This window comes from Pagrus major, chromosome 7 (assembly GCF_040436345.1).
Source record: "Pagrus major chromosome 7, Pma_NU_1.0".
NCBI lineage: Eukaryota > Metazoa > Chordata > Actinopteri > Spariformes > Sparidae > Pagrus > Pagrus major.
Genome location: NC_133221.1, coordinates 17651674 through 17671518, shown reverse-complemented (window position 1 = coordinate 17671518; position 19845 = coordinate 17651674). Strand labels below are relative to the sequence as shown.

At 39.5% G+C, this 19845-nt stretch overlaps 1 protein-coding gene across 1 annotated transcript; it reads left to right on the top strand.

The window, feature by feature from the left end:
- Positions 1-8855: 8855 nt before the first annotated feature.
- On the top strand, positions 8856-19559 carry phf8 (PHD finger protein 8). Its single transcript, XM_073470141.1, has 22 exons — positions 8856-9122; positions 9958-10252; positions 10439-10524; positions 10613-10739; positions 11095-11255; positions 11372-11513; positions 11718-11904; positions 12019-12181; positions 12268-12355; positions 12760-12866; positions 12986-13077; positions 14328-14417; positions 14550-14831; positions 14944-15026; positions 15115-15284; positions 15482-15567; positions 16158-16279; positions 16594-16925; positions 17050-17145; positions 17237-17346; positions 17435-17795; positions 17886-19559. Exons 2-22 carry the CDS (start codon positions 10155-10157, stop codon positions 17972-17974), a joined length of 3072 nt encoding a protein of 1023 aa, XP_073326242.1. The 5' UTR covers positions 8856-9122; positions 9958-10154; the 3' UTR covers positions 17975-19559.
- The last annotated feature ends 286 nt before the right edge of the window (positions 19560-19845 follow it).

The window sequence follows — 19845 nt, the reverse complement described above, 5'->3', positions numbered from 1 at the left end:
TGATCCATTAGCTGCGGATAAAAAAACTGTTAATAAATACATAGTGAACTGCTAATAAATGCACAATAAAGTATGTTTTAACCTTAATAAAGCAACAAAAATAGCTTATTAAAGGTTTAACAATGGCCCACTGGCAAGGTGGAGGGAAAAACTTTGACACAACAAAGTTTTTATTAACGTTCATAAGCAGTCTATACACTATAAACAAGTTTCTTATAGGGGTTTATAAATGTCTTTTAAAATTACAAAAATGTTAATGGTGCTATTATTATTATTATTATTATTATTATTGTTATTATTATTATTATTATTAATGCTTATATAGTCTTAATGTTAATAGGCATCTTATAAGGACCAATAAGGGCCTTATTACCTATTAACTAACTCTTATTACAAGGACCTTAATATACAGAGTTACTGCATAATTTCTAGTATATATTGTGACATTACCAGGACCTACAAGCTAAAGTCAGGTTCTGTTATACATGGGAAGGCTTTTCATATGTTAAAGTGTTTCAGCCATCTTACATGCGTTTGTGTTTATATGTGTAATCTGTGTGACAGTAGCACAGAACTTTTTTTTTTGCTACACATGCATGAGCATGTTATGTTATGTTCTACACGAGTGACTAATAATGGATCGTTATCTGTAAGTAACACCTATATCAGGCTGCATATGTAAATGTTGGTTGTAAATTATGCAGTGATTATCCATGTACACAATTTGCTAATGTAGTGATCCCAAATATCAAACACACTGAACAATATCACTGTGGTTCTCAAACGTGATATTGGGCTTTGTTGTCTGGTATATGAGTGGGAATATGGTGAGTCAGTGAGAATGAGAGAGTGGATGTGTGGGTGGGTGGGGGTACACTGTTGTTAACATTCAACTGCCATTTCACAATATGTTTTTTATTTTATTTAATGACTAACTATAATTGTGTTTTTAATGAAACAAGCATTTACCACCCCTTCCCACACGCCCATTACATTTTTCTCATCAGCATGTAATTTTACATCCACAATAACTTACACCTATCCTTCAATTTATTGTTTGTAATGTAGAAAATTGACACAGAATTCAACATATGTTTACACATTTTACAGACCTGCATGCAAGCCATGTAAGTCACAAAGTTGATGATGTGTGTCATTGGTGGGTGATTTCTGACACTGTGCCTTTGTGTTCGTGCCCCGTGTCTATCTGTGTGCATCTATATGTCTCTCTGTTGTGTACATTTTTCTGTGTCTGTCACTGTTGTATTTGTCTACATCGTCATTCATGTGCTCTTCACGGCCGTGTCTCTGTGTTCCTGTCTTTGGGTCCTTGTCTTCCCTTTTTGTTTTTCACCCCTGTCTCTTTATCAGATGGACGTTCCAGCAGTCAGGCACTTAGAGAGGAGAAAGAGGCGCCACCCCTGAATCCACCTCACTCACGCAAAGGGCGATTTCACGTAAGAGCAACATCACAGATTGTTATCTTTGTCACCTATTCGCCTCAACTTCATTGCAGCTAATGTCTTCCACCTCCTCTGCCATCAGGTCACCCCAGTGCCCCAGTCCTCTCCCCCAAAGGAGGCTCCATCAGGGCACAGCAGCACTCACAGGAAAGTGGGACGCTTCTCTGTAACGCAGGCTGAGACTAGGAAAGAAGACAAACAGACTGACAGCTCCCCAGTGTCTCCTGATTTAGAGAGGGAGAGAAGGAAATGTCGGGCAAAGGAGGGGGAGAAAGAAGAAAGTAAGAGGACCCCAGCAATGGCTCACCTGCCACGAGGTCATGGGCACAGCCACTCACCCCTGGGCAGCAGCGATGACGATGATGAGAGCGAGCTTGAAGATGAAGATCTGAGAAAAGAACTGCACAAGCTTAGAGAGAAGTAAGTCAGTTTTTTTGATTATCTTATCTTATCTCTTAGGGCCCTATTTAAACGATCTATCGCGTATGGTCTAAAGCGCATGGCGCAAGTGTTTAGGGCATGTCCAACTCCCTTTTGTTAGTTCAATGACACATAATCTCAGTGCAGAGTAAGGTGCACAGCGTAAAGAGGTTGTATTTAGACTCTTGATTAGTCATAGGTGTGTTTTGGGCATAAAATGAATTAAACCAATCTGAGTCTCATCTCCCATTCCCTTTAAGAGCCAGGTGCACCAGGACCTGCAGCATTGCTATTAAACAGTGGCACTCGTGTTATTGAGGGACCGCCGTTTCACAATCATCTGTCTCATCAACAACTCCACTTGACTGCATAACTATTTATTCCAGAAGCTTAAAGCTTATTTCTGTTTCCTCTGGAGAATTTCCTCTGTCCTGTCAAGTTTATAACTACAACTTTGAGTTTTGCTGCTAAATGTGGCATGATATTTGCTGCAGTGACATTACTGCACTTACTGAAACGTTGGTTTGGTTCATGTCTAAGCCTCAGAATTCTCACCACCTTCTCTCTGTTTTCTATCTCTTGCTCTCCAGGCACATCAAAGAGGTGGTTTCCCTTCAGGCCCAGCAGAACAGAGAGCTGCAGGAACTATACAGACAGCTTCGATCCCTCAAAGACCAAAGGCAGAGTCTGCCTGCCTCCCTGTCCCGAACCCCTCCTCTTCCCACGGCACCTCCTCTCCTCTCTCCTCGTAGGCCCAGGCCAGCCAAAATCAAGCTCCGGCCACGGCCTCACTCTCACATGGATAACAATGGAGTTACACACTCCGGTAAGGCTTTTTATCAACACTCTCTCTCTCAACTCTCTTTTCTCTGTTGCTTGCTGTCTGTGTAACTGTTTCTTGTATCTCTCATCTAGCGATTCAGCAGTCGAGTAGTTTCTCAGGTGGTGAACAGAGTAGACTGCTTCTATACTGCAACCCAGAGCACCACACCTCACTGCCTGCTAAAAGAGGTATGCTTTCTCATTGACATATCAAAGCTACACATAATTCAGTGACAATCAGTGGTATGATGTATTCCCTCATTTTTTTTTCCACAGATCACAGTCCTCTAAGAAAAAGCACATTCACAGATGAGCTGCACAAACTTGTTGATAATTGGACAAAGGAGACGGTGGGCCCCTCCCCGCCCAAGCCATCACTCAATCAAATCAAGCAGATTCAGCAGGTGCAGGAGTTGGGAGGCTGGAGCCAGCAGACTGAAGTAGGAAGATATAACGTTTAATATATGGATTGTTGATGTTTTATCATAAATGCTTTGGATAAGCGTGAGATGATTAAAGGTTAAATTCAACCAAAAATGAAAATTCAGTCATTATCTACTCAGCCTCATGCCAGTGGAAAGCCAGGTGAAATTTTGTACTCCACGAAACATTTCTGGAGCTTCACAGCAACATGAAACATAAAAAATCAAACAAACAAAGAAAAAAACATATCACGCTTGATACAGCTCGACCATCTTAGGGCACACTCACCCTTGACCCAGTTGCTCCATACCATGCCGAAGCGCGTTTGTCCCTTCTCCCCAGTCCCCGGCTGGCCTGCACCCACATTACTCTGGCCGCAACCGGCCTGAGCACAGTTACTTCTTGTACATATGTCATCACGTCGTAGCACGGTCGCAGCACAATGGAGAACAACACAGAGAACATGACTAACTTAACTGACTTTTTTGTGGCTTATTTTGTGTTGTTTTGGTCATAGACAGCCCTCTCACATTCCTGGATTTCTTGATAATGCATAATATGCACGATTACAGTTCATGTCCACATTGCGCACCCGTGCTTGTGCTTGTGCATGAGCAACCGTACTGTACCGAAGCACACCTCAACTGTGCCAGGGCCAAGGAAGTGTACCGTGCTTGAGCATGGTACGAAGCGCTCACATTAGTCAACAAACTAGACTTTGGGGGTCAAATGTGCTAGGTCACAGTACAGATGCCTAGAGTGAGAGCGCCCTTAATCACAGAAGCCCTGAGATCTCAAATTGATTTGAATTTGAAAAGGCGCTGTTTGAAACCTCGATGCTCATGCACATGCTGCTACAGTGAAGATTTCGGCTCATGAAAGGGTGTAAATAATGTCTTTCGAAATCAATTTGAAATCTCAGGGCTTCTGGAGACTTGGATTATGCCAGACAAGCTAAATGAAGCCATTTTATTCTTTTTAAACTTGTTTCATAGAACAAGTCCCCATCTACATCATCTCCTTGTTAAGGAGAGTGCTGCAACCCTTTTTTGCTGAGAAGCTCCATGAAATGTTTTGTGGACTTGACATAACATCGGGTTGAGTGCCATAAATATTCAAGATATTTTCTATGGATTACATTTATTTCAATGCTGTATCTGTGTGCTGTACTATTCCCTTAGTTCTCACTACTATATTCCATACAGGTGGCTTCACCAAGTTGGTTTCCAGTGGCACCACTGAACCCCCAGGCATCCTCGACCCCTGCTAGCTTGCCTGTGGCAGCCCCTTCCCATTACACAGGTGGAGGGAGCCTGTCCGCCCTGCAATCTCCGGGACCATCCCCACAAACGCATATGGCCCAAGTGCCACAGATGCAGCAAAGTTTACACCTCCATCAGTCTCTCCCCCTCCAGCAGATGACCTATCAGCAGTCCCCGCTCCGCCAGCAGATACCGCAGCCCCGGATGCAAACTCCGACACAGTCCCAGTCACTACCACAGACACAACCCATCACCCAGCTGCCCCACTCACCACCTCAAAGCCAACCGCTGCTGCCTTCCCAAATGCCCACATCTCCAGTGTCCACGGCTGCGCCTCTGCCACCCGGCAGCGGCACCACTGCACCCACGGATAGCACTGCTGCTACTGGGGGGACATTTTGCTCCTGTTCCTCATCCTCTTCAACCTCTTCCTCTTCTTGCTCTACTGCTGCTCTACCTTCCAGTGCCAAAATTCACCCAACACCCCCCACCTCTACTCTTCCTCTGGGACAGAAATGAAACCAAGGCGAAGCGTGAGGTCAACATGAAGGTGCAAGAGATGGAAATCCTAAGTGGATCAGAGAGTAAAGCGGATCCATTTGGAGTGTTAGTCCTGTGTATGCATGAGAGAGCTGTGAATGCAATGAATATATGGATTCCAGTGTACTTCTGGACGAGATGGGGAGTGAATGTGAGAGACGATAGATTCTAGTATGTACAGACAGAGGGAAACATGGAACACAGGAGCTGGGGTTTATGAATCATGATATGTTTGGGTGTTGAGATGTATAAATTCTTAAATGTATGAGTGTGTGCGTTTATGAGTGTGGGTGAGTGTTTATGGACTATCAGAGTACATATCCCTTTTGTCCTTTTACACAGATTAACGTTCATGTATTTGTTTTGCAACCAACTCAGTTGGACCTGAACTCTCCCCAAGCAGAGACGAGAAGGACAAAATATTTGACAGTTGTGTTGACATCTTTTGTTCAATTTTGTCAATGCTTACAGTGAAAGGACTATCAATTTTAAAAGTGCAATTAGTAATGGTCATCTAAATTGATCAGCATGTATTGTATGGATTTGTCTGTAAGGCATAAAATATTTTTGTAGAAGCACATTAATGAAAACATAGAGAATCTTTTCATGAACTTTTAAAACTGTAGGCCTACAGCACAAGGTGTTTCAATGGGCAATCAAACAAAAATCAAACAACAGCATGTTACACAGTAGAGCACGGCAAAGTTATCTGGCTATCATCATTACCAAAATGCGACCAAACATACTACTGTTACAGTGAAGTGCACCAATACAGCATGTGCTTCATTTGTATTATTTTATGTTTAGCAGCTGTAACATAGAAACAGCCTGAATTACTATGAGAGATGTGATGATAAATTCAGATAAATTCATAATGTGATGGCAAATTGAAAAACGCCATCTATGTTCAGTGCTCAGCCCAAGACTGCATGACCTTATGACTAACTTGACTTGCCTGAGTGCAAACTGCTTGCACTTGCTGTATATTCATGAATCAGACATTTACTATTTGCAGCCTACTGAGATCACAGTCACAAGTAAATTCGTTTTCAGTATGATATGCTTTCACATTTGACATTTTTGCTTTCAGTTTGAGTTCCGCATATCAAAGTCTATCACTGTGTCATGCTGAGGAGGAACATTAAAAAGAAAAAAACTGCCAAGTTACTATAGACTGGGGAGACCATATGGGTTGTTCCCATATTGCCTTTTAAAATTACTGCATTTTTGTGGGTGTGTGAGTGTTTTTCTGTGTGACAAAGCTTTGTGATAGTCCCATGGTATATTGCATTAAAAATAGCATCCCTGTTTTCTTTCATTCAAAGCGGCCTCTCAGATGTCACTGTACCCAACTGTTTAAAATGTTTACTCTGCCTATGTTTTGGGTTTGTTTCCTCAAAAACAAAAAAAGTGAGAGGTTAGACCATATACCGGCTGTCAGCTTGATGTCACTTGCCTGTTTGTCAACTTAGACAAACAGACTTATTTCTTTAGTGAAATCTAGTCTTTGACCATAGGCTGTCAGTGTGAATGCATCTGTCAGAAACTGAACTCTGGGCCATAATTGTGCTTCACGCACATTGCAAAAGGTTTACTCTAGTCAAAAATGCTCCATTCCTCAATTCCTAAACTCACTTCATGTTTAGATGCAGAGATACACAAAGTAATATATCAGCAGCTGATATATTACGGCACATTTTATTGGGTTATCAGTACACTTAGCCATACACATATTTGAGTATCAATGGTCAGGCGTTAATAAATTTTTTGGCATAATAAGTAGCCTGTAGTCAAAGCAGCATTTCTGTTTTATTAATGATAGAGATTGTGTGCCACTGAAAACAGGAGATTGTGCCGGTTGTTTAAGACTGCTAAATGTGAGTCAAAGACATTTAAAACATAAATTGTGAAGGAGGAATACTTTGTGCTAAAGGGTATGGTTGTTCAGAATCCACAATTGCATAATCTAGAATATAACACGATTTTCTGTATTTGTTGCTTTTCAAGAAAACCCACATTGTCACAGAGATGTAGGTCTTTATTAGTGAAGGTGAGATACTGTGCTGTCATGTCTGATACTAACATGTTGACTGCGAGCTACAGCTTAATGATCATTATCCATGATGTGGAGCTGGCTTTGTCCTTGAAGTGTTACCAAAATGTTATCTAAAAGATAAAGATTATTTTTGTATTTTGAAATGGGGTTGTACAAATTGTAAAATTGTGTTCTCATTATAAATCTGAGGTTATTTGAAACTAGAAAATGCTGGTTTTCATCCCTGTTTACGTGGGACTCCCCTGCCTTCATATATCTCTATGAGTCCTGACAGGCCAGGGTCATTTAAGATTATATTTAGAGAATTTGCTCATTTTTGACATCTTATGTCAGTTTTGAACCATGACAAACTGTTAGATACATGCGACATAAGCCTCCCTGCTAGGCCTTAGTTTAGATTTAATAAACTTTAAAATTAATACAACAAAAATGTGGGGAGTCCCAAAATGGCATTAATGAGAACCAATGATAAAAGGACATTTGGGCAGAGAAACCTCAAAAAATAAAGTACGTTGCTGGTGATTTAGCCTCTGTAAATTGTAACTAATTCAACTGTTGATTTTATTTATGTTTTGTAACTAATCAAAATAAATGATGTTAAACATCAAACATAGTGTGGATGTTTTTACATGCCATAATTTTGCTCCCTCACACCACAATGATTTATTGTGGAGACTTTATCACCAAACCAAGTGCGAAGGCCAGAAGTGTGACTTGGTTGTTACATCACTTACAGTACATGTAATTTAAATGGAGTATACACTTCTGCCAACCATTTTTGAAAACATACTTACATACATTTTATTATATTACAGGAAACACTTGATTTCTGCAGTACAAATTTAAAATCAATTTGCAGATATTTGAACTTTTAGATAGCGATCCATTACAATCAACATAAAGTCTGCCTCTGCTTTTGGTAAAGGCTAAGCTATTGCCCAGCAATCACACTAACACAAAATAACTCTAACCAATGCAGTTATAAGCAGAATTTATAAAGTGTGCACTGCATGAGTACTGAATACTATGAAATGATAATTGTATAATTATTCAAATAAGTTGATGATATTTCAAATTTAATCAATTAAAAATATCAAACAAGCTGCAAACTGATTATCACATTGAACTAAACTGAATGGAATAATTCATTTCAAAATCTCAATCTCAAAATGTGATAAAAATAACTAATAAGCAAAAACACAGGAGGAGCAAAGCTGACTGATTGGAAATAAGTTAATTGATTCATAAATAAAATATTCTATTAAATTATTCATATGTTAATAAATAGATGTGTAATCTGTGAAGATTATGTTAAGTTATTTTTTGAGATTTAATATATTTTGAGGTGTAGCTTAATCTTCCTTCCAATTGTAAAATAAAGGTGAAGACAAATCTTTACATTTCAGTGTGCACGTTGTTGAACATTACCAAAAATATATCACAACTATGATGTGAAATAATATTTGACATAAGAAAAGCTGTGGGTTTGTTGGGTGTTTGCATGGATCACATTGCACATAAAGTATTGCATTGGACCTTCTTATAAATCATAACTAGAGGACGAATCATAGGATCTTCATTGACATCTTCAAAGTTTTTATACTGTGAACAAAGACAAAAAATAGTTTTTGATGAATGAAGATAAATTTATGTGTCAAAAATAAAAGTTGGTAAAATATGTGTTCATTTATGTGTTTCTAGACTTTTTCTGACTTTTATTGATCTAGCGATATATTTACAAATACAAGAAGTTTGCAGGCTACTGTAACGTTTGGCAACGTTGTTTTCCTGAACGCAACTCAACATTTGACTGTCCGCAACTTTATTGTTCTTTCAACAGCAGATAGCGACAAACAACGGTCTGACGCTACTGCCTTTGAAATGGCGTTGATGTAGTTCAAGATGCCGTTATTTGTAGTTATTATGGTCGTCTAGGTCGCTTCAGGTTTTAGCTTTCTGGGCTAGTGAATTTTTGGACCTGGCCCCTATATTTGGGCATTACGGAGTTGATACATAAATATGTGGTAAAGCAAACTGCTAATAATTTACGTTGCATAATAAGGCCGCAGCTAACCCCGGCCTTGCGTGGGGATTACAACGGCTTTTGAATGCGTGGCCTGCCGCAGCTAGATGTCGGTAAGTTGCTAGCGCTGAATATCAATTTGGCTTGCAAACGACGCTTCTTTTGTTTGGCTCAAACTATTCAGTTGTATTGAGTGCATGTAGCGTTTCTTTCAAGTTTAAACGTTAAATTGATTGCACTAACTGTTTTCTTGTCTAAGTTAAAGTAAATGCTTAGGTTAGCATTGGTGGCTAACATAGCTAAAGTTAGCTTACGTGCAAAACACGTTAGTGTTTTGATAGCAATACAACATTCACTGAGCATAGCGTGTTTACAAACAGCGAGCTAACGTTACGACCTGTTAGTTAGCTAATGTTACCAACTGGTAAGCAGAACAAAATATTTTTTAATCAAAATCTCTGAATGATATAAGATCACTCTTGTTTCTCCAATTATGTATATGAAGAGAATGACATGGTTTGATACTATTTAAGGTATTTGTTAAGCCACCGAAACGAATAGTTTCGTGATCCTGCTAGTTGGCATTTTAGGACAACAATACTCAGTTATTTACTATTATTACATTACTATTAATAACCATGGCCGGCACCGTTAAACTATACACAATAAGTCTGTATGCAAGTCAGCCTTTCTGTGTGTTGTAAACAGTACAAGTAGTGCAAAGAAATACAAAGTAAATATAGGAAATGTGTATATGGTGTGAATAGTTGATGTTAATTGTATGCATGTATACACATCTGTGTATGTGTACTACTGTATATTCTGGCAGGAGTAGGTTTTAGTGTTAGTGCTTTACTGTGTGAATTAAAGAGCTTGCCATGCTGTTGCATTATTGTCATGTCTCACAGTAAGTTATTAACACGTTTTTCTTTCTTTCCTATATCTCAGCAGGCTTCCAAGGGAATCCCGGTGTGCATGTACCAGTAACAAGAATCTGGAAGTGAAGTGACAGACTTGCATCTAACCTCAGTTACAGTGATATCATTACCAGTACTACATAGTTAATAAAGCAGTTTGTTAAATAGTCCTTCCCATTTAAACTAGATTTTGACATTGAAAATTAGTCCCCCCCACACACACACAATATGGCATCAGTGCCAGTGTACTGCTTGTGTCGCCTGCCATATGATGTGACACGCTTCATGATCGAGTGTGACATTTGTCAAGACTGGTTCCATGGAAGGTAAGATTTCAGATTTAAAACTGTGCTGTTGCAATTATATTCAAATGGTATGTTGTATGATTTATGATGTGCTTATTATATCTGTTTTTATTAGTTGCATGATTCTTTTGGCTGTATTTGACTTATCTCAATTAAGCTATCTGATCTGCGCATTCCTTGTCTGATACATGATCTTTTTCAATGTAGCTGTGTGGGAGTAGAGGAGGACAAAGCAGCTGAAATTGACCTGTATCACTGCCCCAACTGTCAGGTCACCCATGGGCCGTCTGTCAGTAAGTTACGTTAAGTTATGATCCAGTTGGTTTACTTTACATAAAAATGCAGATATTCATCTCCCTCTATGTCTCTCATCTGTCCCAGTGCGCAAACGCCGTGGAGGCAATAAACAGACAGATTACGGTGCTAGTGGAGCAAGAGATCCAAGTCGGCCTGTTAAGACAGGAAGCCCACAGTTTGTTAGGGAGCTACGGAGCCGCACCTTCCCAAAGTAAGTCTCTTCCAGTGTCCTGTAAAGGCTAAAGTTTGCTATTCACAAGTTTAATGACAAAACCATGATTTGCATTAAATGTCAGACTGGTTGTAGTGCACATCACATGTTGATTCAACAACTAAAAATAAGGTGTGAACATACAGTAAGATACTTTTTATCACGTTGTTATTGCTATATTTTTGTGTACTAGTGTTGCTCTAGTACAGAAGTTACTCCAGAGCTTCTGGTCTTAGACTGGTTGGAGAACCTATGCCTTATTGTAACATAATTGTAAAGCACTCTTTTTTGAACATTTTCTCTCTGTGGTCATAATCAAAACTTGTGTATGTATCTGTTTGTGTTACTATGACAGTGCGGATGAAGTCTTGCTAAAGCCATCTGGCGCCCAGCTGACAGTTGAGTTTCTAGAAGAGCATTCATTCAGCGTTCCTGTCATGGTGCTGAGGCGGGATGGCCTTGGAATGACCCTTCCTCCAGCATCATTTGGCGTCAGCGATGTGGAGCACTACATCGGTAAAGTTTTGACACATTTAATACTAAAATAAAACGTGCTTACTTTTTATGTGTTGGATATGGTAACTAAGTCATCTACACTTTTCTCAAATGTGTTAATTTTGTTCTAAATGTAGGTGCAGACAAAGAGATTGATGTGATTGATGTGTCTCGCCAATGTGACCTGAAGATGCGGTTGGGAGACTTTGTTGAATACTACAACAGCCCCAACAGAGATAGAGTGCTCAATGTCATAAGCCTGGAGTTCTCTGAGACCAGGTACACAAACGTATTCACTTTACGTTCAGTTCATCGTTATACTGCAGTGTCTGGTTAGTTGAGTTTAATGTTACGTCGCCGTCAAATTTAGTTGGACTAAAAAAATAAAAAAGAAAGAAATGAGAACTTTATTCTGTAACTGAAGTTGTGTTGTTACTGATGTGATATTTTAAAGACTAAAGACAAGTGTTGGTCTTATTTCAGGCTGTCAAACTTGGTGGAGACTCCGAAGATTGTAAGGAAACTGTCATGGGTGGAAAACCTCTGGCCTGAAGAATCAGTGTTTGAACGCCCCAATGTGCAGAAGTACTGCCTAATGGGAGTGAAGGACAGCTACACAGACTTCCACATTGACTTTGGAGGCACCTCAGTATGGTACCATGTCCTGAGGGTGAGAGGAAAAATGAAATCATATTATTTTAGTAACACTGACTGCAGAACACATTTTCCTTTTTAAAAATGAATTGGTATTATTCTAAGAGCTTGCCTCGCTATGTCTTTTCAGGGCGAGAAAATCTTCTACCTAATTTCCCCCACCCCAGCCAACTTGGCACTTTTTGAGCGGTGGAGTTCTTCATCTAACCAGAATGAGATGTTCTTTGGAGACCAGGTTGACATGTGCTACAAGTGCTCTGTCAAACAAGGAAACACCTTGTTCATACCAACAGGTAAGCTATTTGTTTTGTTTGTCACAAAATGTGTTTAGTAGAGTTGTTATAAGTCTGAATAAAGTACTATAATGTTCGTCTTCCAGGGTGGATTCATGCTGTGCTGACTCCAGTGGACTGTCTGGCCTTTGGAGGAAACTTCTTGCATAGTCTCAACATTGACATGCAGCTGCGGTTAGTATCCTCAGGACTATTTCCATACTAGTTGATACCAATTGAAACTTGATTTTACTTGCTAATTGTTTCCAGTATTAACCAGGAAAAAAACATGTGGCAGATCCTTGCTGCTTTGGTTGCCTTTCTGGTTTTATCACCCACTGTCCTCCAAGTCATTATTCTGACTCTATTATAATTTGCTGAATCTTCATGACTCCTCAGACACGGTTGAAACGTGAACTTGGATATGCTAATGGACCTTTAAGTCCCTGAATATTGTAGTCCACCCTATTTCGTTCCTATTTTTGGTCAAAAATGGTGATTTCTATCAATTTTCGGTCACAGCTCTGAAGAGGTAATCTGCAAGTTTGCGGCTATAACCATTTATGTCTGAATTTGCCTGTGCTGTGTTATCATTTTAGAGCGTATGAAATAGAGAAGAGATTAAGCACAGCAGACCTGTTCAGATTTCCCAACTTTGAGACTGTGTGCTGGTATGTTGGAAAGCACCTTCTGGATACATTCAGAGGTGAGTTCAATGAATTTCATAATGTTCGTATGTATTTTTGTGAACCTATGAGCTTGAGTGGCCTATGTTTATTGTTTGTTCTTGTGATATTGTTAACTTTGTGCTGTTCTGTCTCCCAGGTTTGAGGGAAAACCGCAGACACCCTGCAACTTACCTGGTTCATGGAGCTAAGGCTCTGAACAATGCTTTCCGTGGCTGGACCCGTAAAGAGGTTGGCAAAATGTCATTCAATGACTTAATATTTACCTTTTTGTATATTATTTTTGTGTCATTAATTGGTTTTAATTCCCTTCATAACCAGTTTTGACATTGACATGTACCTGACACAAGCTACAACAAATGAAACTGACGTGCAAAATTATATTTTTATTACATAAAATAATATTTTTATATAAATCATTAAATAAACGTATTACAATTTAAAAAAGGGTAATGCACAGGTTTGTTTTTATTATAAAATCTCAAAAGACCATCATAAATTGCAACATTAAAAGAATGTGTAGGTCTTAAATGAGGTGTGGTCAGGTGCATTGTTGGTGAATTGCTATCTTGAGGCAGCAGAAGCCAACTGCACCAAAGACCAACAGAAGCCTGGCCTAAAGACAGTGATGCAGTATTTTCCTACTATCTAAAGGGTGCAATATTCAGACAGTCGGATGCACCTTCATTGGCGGGTTTATGTGCGTACACTACTGAAATGATTCGAGAGACATTTTTCAGTAATTTTTTTCCCATGCATGTAGTAATGTCACTGCAGAAGATAGCGTGGCACATTTAAGTAGCAAACTCAAAGCTGTAGTGATAAACTTGGCAGGACGGAGGAAATACTCCAGAAGAAGATTTATCAGGAGGACGACTGAGTTACTCCAAACAATTTCATTGTGTGTGTGTTTGGATGTGTCAAAGAACACAGAACATTTACTAACTTTAGATCCTGCCAATCCTGGTGGTGTGTCGGGAGATTTAAATAATCAATGAAGTTAAACATGCCTCATGTTTAAATGCACTCATTGCCTCTCTTAATTGAGAGATGCACTTAACGTTTCTGCTGCTGGGGGATCGCAACATTTAACATTTTTATTTTCCTTATTAAAGTTGTATTATTTTACCCTCCTGCTATTAATCAGAATGATAATTTCTATGACCCTGCCCATCCATTCTGTGCATCACCACTCCACTAGGACGGACGCCCACCAGCGCTCCTCCTCCACTAAATATCCATGCATTCGCTCATATGCAATTTAAAAATTAGATTTGATGGGACAGGGGAGAGATGGGAGATGGCAAAAGAAGAAGTAGCTCTCCACGAGAAAGCGGGTTTCTTAAAATGCCAAACTATTCCCTTACATTTTGAATATAAACAAGACAATGTTAAATTAAATATGGCTTTTATGCAATTGTAACTTTAACTGCAAAAATTGTGTGGAATGAGTTATCTAATAGTTATCTCCCTCCACTCAGGCTTTAGCAGAGCATGAAGTGGAAATTCCTGAAACCATCAATACTCAGACTTTAGTGAAGGACCTGGCCAAGGAGATTCGTCTGGTTGAGGTAAATAATAGAATCGCTGAAAGTTTGTGCATGTTTTTAGCTTTGTTTTAATTTTTAAAATGTGTGATTATTAAAATATCAATATAACTTAATTGGTTTTACTGACTAAACAGTACTGTTCTCCTTTGATAGGATATCTTCCAGCAAAACATTGGCCGCACTGGACCCCAGTTTCCTGGTTCACCACTCTCTAAAGCTCCCCTTACCACCTCTCAGAATTCAGGACGTCCCCCTGGAAAAAAGAAAGGACCCAAGCCTAAAGAGGGGATAGGGGGTCTTGGATCTCCAGGACCCAAGAAGAAGAATCAAAAGGGGCTCCTTAAGGCAGAAGCAGGAGAACTAGACCTCATTGAGATCCACACCAAACATACACTCAAGAAATTTCAACCTGGCAAATCCAAAAACAAGAACAAGGTATGATGTTTGCAGACGATGGTGAAGACAGTGGTTATGTTTACTTCACATGTTTAATTTTACTAAACTTTTAATCCTCATGTTTGCTTTCAACTCCTATCTGTCTTTCCAGTTGGAGTTGCCTTTAGAGGAGTTTGAAGGGAAGTTGAATAAAAGCAAACTGAAACTTGTGCTGACCAATGGAAAAATTCAAGGGTATGCTTTGCAGCTGTTCCTATAAGTTTTGTGATTGTATGTGACTTTCAAATGTTTGGGTTCTTACCTGTTGATCCTCTGGCTTTAGTAAAAAGGATGGCAGCAGTAATGGTGCAGGAAGTGCTGGAAAGTACAAACATCTTGCCATGGAGGGATCCAGTCTGTCTGACCTGGAGTCTGAGGATGAGCTGCAGATTGACGAGACCCCTCCTCCACGACGCAAACCTGCAGGACCAAGCAAGAAAAAGAAACTAAGCGGTGAGAATTCAGTATTATGAATTTTATAGCTCTTGTATACACACACATTGCTTTAATTCCTTTATCTGCCAGTTAAGTCTGAAAAATCAGTGTAGATGTTTGAATGCTTGGACTGTTAATACCTAATATAATTTAGTAGTATAGTTTCAAATGTCACCTTGTTGTTGTAACCTAACTATGTTAAAATGTGCCATCAGGTCTTCCTAGGAAGCTGCCCAGAGCCAAACCGTGCTCTGACCCCAATCGCATCAGGGAGCCAGGAGAGGTAGACTTTGACATTGAGGTAAGATTATTATTGACACAACAATCAGAATTTCTGGGACCAATTCTGAATGTCGTCTTTATGCTTTAGTAGCCGATATAAGTCAGCCCCAAAAGTGATAAATTATATTTCTATACTTCCAAGTTTAGCATTGCGCTGGCCACAGCTCATCACAAATTATTTTTGTTACATGGTAGTTGCCCCCAAACACACATTACATTTGTTGTTTTACAAGACAATTTTCTGTTTTCAGTTCGATCAAGCTGGTTCACTGCATATCACAATCTACATATTTATCGTACTATTTAAATAATGAATCGCTGATGAGGTCACCAGTTCTAGATTTGTATTTTGTAAATGCGAGTGTATCTGACAATAATTTGTTATTTTTTGATAATTGCTCATTCACTGAAACAGATACACTGTTAATGAAGTTGCTCCTTGTGGCACATACACTCTGTCCTCTGTCCAATGGAATAGACTACTTGTGATTTGTAAGACAGTTCTTTTACTGTTACATGTGCCATGCATTATCCGCAAGATAAGAACGGATTTATTATTCCAGCACTGGTTCAATAGTAACAATAGCATGTCTGTGCATGTGGCTTCAGGAGGATTACACCACAGATGAAGAGGCACTAGCCGCCCACGGAGTGAAGGGTGGCGCGGGGGGCATTCTGGACTTACTGAAGGCCAGCAAGCAAGTGGCAGGCTTGGACTCTGCAGCACTCAGGTTAGCTCTCCTTGATCACTAGTGATTCATTTATTATTTGTATTATTTAACACTCAAATTCAGGATGTCTGTGATGGTAATTTATAATACGTTTATTTAAATAGGTCAATTTGATTTGAGTTTTATAATGTTTGAAGTAGTGTATTTGAAATACACCTCCTGATCTTTGGATTCTTGTGACTAGATGAATCGTTTAGAACACAAGTGGGGAAAAAAAATCTCATTGTGTTGCTGCAAGAATCCAGTAACCTTTGAAACTTGCATATTTCACATATTTGATGATGAGTGATTGCTCAACTCTCTCCTTCTCTCAGTGAGGAAGCCCCAGCCTCTCCCAGCACCCGTGACGCTATTCAGGGTATGCTGTCCATGGCCAACCCTCCTTCCTCCTCCTCGTCTTCCTCCTCATCATCTCCCTTATCTATTTCTGGTGGCCTGACACAGGGTTTAGGGAAGGTCAAGGATAAAGGTGGCAGGGCTGTATGGGTGACTGGAGGGGTCAAAAAGACAGCAAATCCTGAGAAGAAACCTGTCATCCAGCGGCCTGGAAAACGGCCAATTAAAAGGCCAGCCCGTCACCTAAGTGATGAGGAGAGTCCAGATGAGCAAGAGACTCTGGGAACCTGTTTTAAAGATTCAGACTATGGTGAGCAGTACACTCAACAACTAACACCTGCTGCTGTACAAATCAAGACTAGTCCAAGCAATAAAGTTTAAAGCTTTTATTGATCAAGCCTATGTTTAATTGTGCAAATCAATCCTTGTTTAAGTTTACCCGTCCTTGGAGTCTGATGAGGAGGACCATGCTAACAAGGCTAAGATGAAGCGGAAGAAAAACTGGGATGACACACCTTGGAGCCCAAAAGGTAGCTGGCTTAAAAATAGCAATAAGATGGTTCACATTTGCTTTTTAGCTCTCTGATGGTTGGTCTCTTGATCATTTATTTTCATTTATAGCCAGGGTGATGCCCACCCTTCCCAAACAGGAGCGGCCAGCCAGGGAAGGGGCTAGAGTCGCATCTGTAGAAACTGGTCTTGCAGCAGCTGCTGCCAAGCTGGCACAACAAGTGAGTTGGGAAACAAAGGCCATTGGTGTTTGAAGTGTGTGCCCAGTGAGTAAAAGATCATCTGTTTTTTCTTTTGGTAATGTTTCAGGAGCAGCAAAAGCCTGCGAAAAGGAAGTACACCAAAAAGCAGCGTCCTCCTGCTCCTGTCGTCACTCCTCCCCCTGTTCAGACTGAGCCAGCTCCACCCTCACCACCACCTGCTGCAGAGTCTGCAGCAGACTTCAGCCCAGACAGAAGGATGGACTACTACTCTGCTAGTCTGTTGGACCATGAATACACAGCAGGACCAGGACCTTTTGGCCCAGGAGGCCCTAGAGGCAGCGGAGCCATGGCCCCAGGTGTATTCCTCACTTCACGCCGACCTTCACTGTCTCCGCAGAACAGCAGCTCTCACTCTGGTGCATCCCCTGCAGGATTAGCCAGCCAAGGCACAACAGTTGTTGGTCAAGGTAAGCCTAAACCTAAAGCAATAACAGCATAATTTCACATCTCAGTGATGGCAAATTTCTAATGCATTTTCCCCTCTTGCTTTAATATAGGGAAACGTCCAAAGAAAGGACTTGCAACTGCAAAACAGAGACTTGGAAAAATTCTGAAAATACACCGCAACGGCAAACTTCTCTTGTGAGAGATGTTGGAAATGTGGCTGAAGACTTTTAAGTGGGAAGGAAGAAAATGGCTTTTGTGAAAGTAGGTCTGAAGGACATAGAGATAGTGATCTATATTTTGTACTCTAGATAAATTTGTTTACTGTTTTCACCTGTTATTGAACCTCACTACATCTTGTCCTACACCGTTTGCTCTGCCCAGCTAAATCCCAACTCATTCCACTTATCAATATCTGCATAAAGGTATTTTCACAGGCGCATCTGTGGTTTTAAACAACTCACTGTAATGTGCTGGATGCACACTTAATGTCGTAGATAAATCTTGATGATCACATTTGATAGTGGCAATGGGAAATTGTGACTTGCATTTCAAAAGGACAGGTGGACATTGATTAAACTAGCTAGAATAACCAGCATTATAAATTAACTGAACCTAATGTTTTCTTTTGTTTAGACTGTTTTTCGTGGCTCTATTTATGCAGATACTTTCTCCTGTCCATCATGATTTTTAAAAGGGAAAAAAACCCACCAATTTTCTAGTCAGGTAAAATGTTACGTCTGTATAGCCCTCACACAATCCCACAAACACGCCCATGAAGCTGTAGTGTTGTTTAGTGGACTTTTTACCTCATTACACACATTCTTCTTTGGTATAATGATTACAGGACACCAGTCCATACACACAAACTGTAGTTTATGCACATGATCAGCTCTTTGTATGCCACATTTGTTCAATGTCCAGTTCTTTTTGAGGAATTTTTCACTGATGTTTGTGTAACTCCATATACTGTAGCTCTACACACGAAATAGACAGCACTTAACCGATGCCAAGAGTAACATCATATGATTCTATTTATTGTGATCATATTTATTTACCAGCATTTTGCCATCTCATAGTCTGTTATAACACAGAATGTTTTCCCCAGTACATCTTTTTGGTCCCTACTTTAATTATTTTCAACCACTTAATACCTGTATAAAAATTGTATCCATTGCTTTGTCGAAATTTTTACAGTTTAAGTTGCAATTGTAAATATTTGTAATATTTGTAATTTATATAGCTTCATTGGAAGAGCAGAATAATATTGTGAGGAGGAGACTAGTTTCCTGCAAGTTGCCATAATTTGTGCCCCAAGTGTTGGCAGCTTTCTTGGGCCAGATGTAGAGATGTGCTTTCTCTCCACAGAATGTACTAGTGATAAAATGGCAGTAATTTAGATTAAACTGTGTGAAAACATTGTGAAGGTGCAGGATATGAATTGATATGTAAATATATGTTGTAATTTAAGTTCTTTTATAGTTCAAAAACTTTGAAATCTTTCTTAACATAACTTGTACATGATACATTGCTGTATTTGGAAAATATCTGAAATAGTTCATTTTTTTATATTTGTACGCAGTAATTATCATGCTTAGTTTGTCATGTTGTCTCGTCAGTGTAATAGTGAATTGTTCTGAAAAAAAAAGCCCCTGTTTTACTTCATCCATTTAGTTTTATTAATTATTGTTGATATTCACTCTTGTGTTGGTGTGTACTGTGTGTTTTAAACATGATGTGTTTAAATACGACCAGGAACAGATAAAATATACCTTGGGCAAAATTTCCTTTTTCATTGAATTTATTTCAGGAACACCAAAAGTGAGATGTGTGGGCCCAATTAATGGCTTTCTGTTTACTGTGTGCGGATAGCTCAGTTTTTATAGCACACCCTAAGGTGGGATTTAAGCAAAAAAAATTTGTATTGGAAAAGTCATCATTAAGATACAACAAATAATACTGTGTTTTATTAAACACATGTATTGTCATTGTTTTATTGCAATGAAATACATTTTAATGTTAAAGCCACTTAAGATCTTACTTTTGAAAAACTTGTGACAGTTTTCTCGGGTT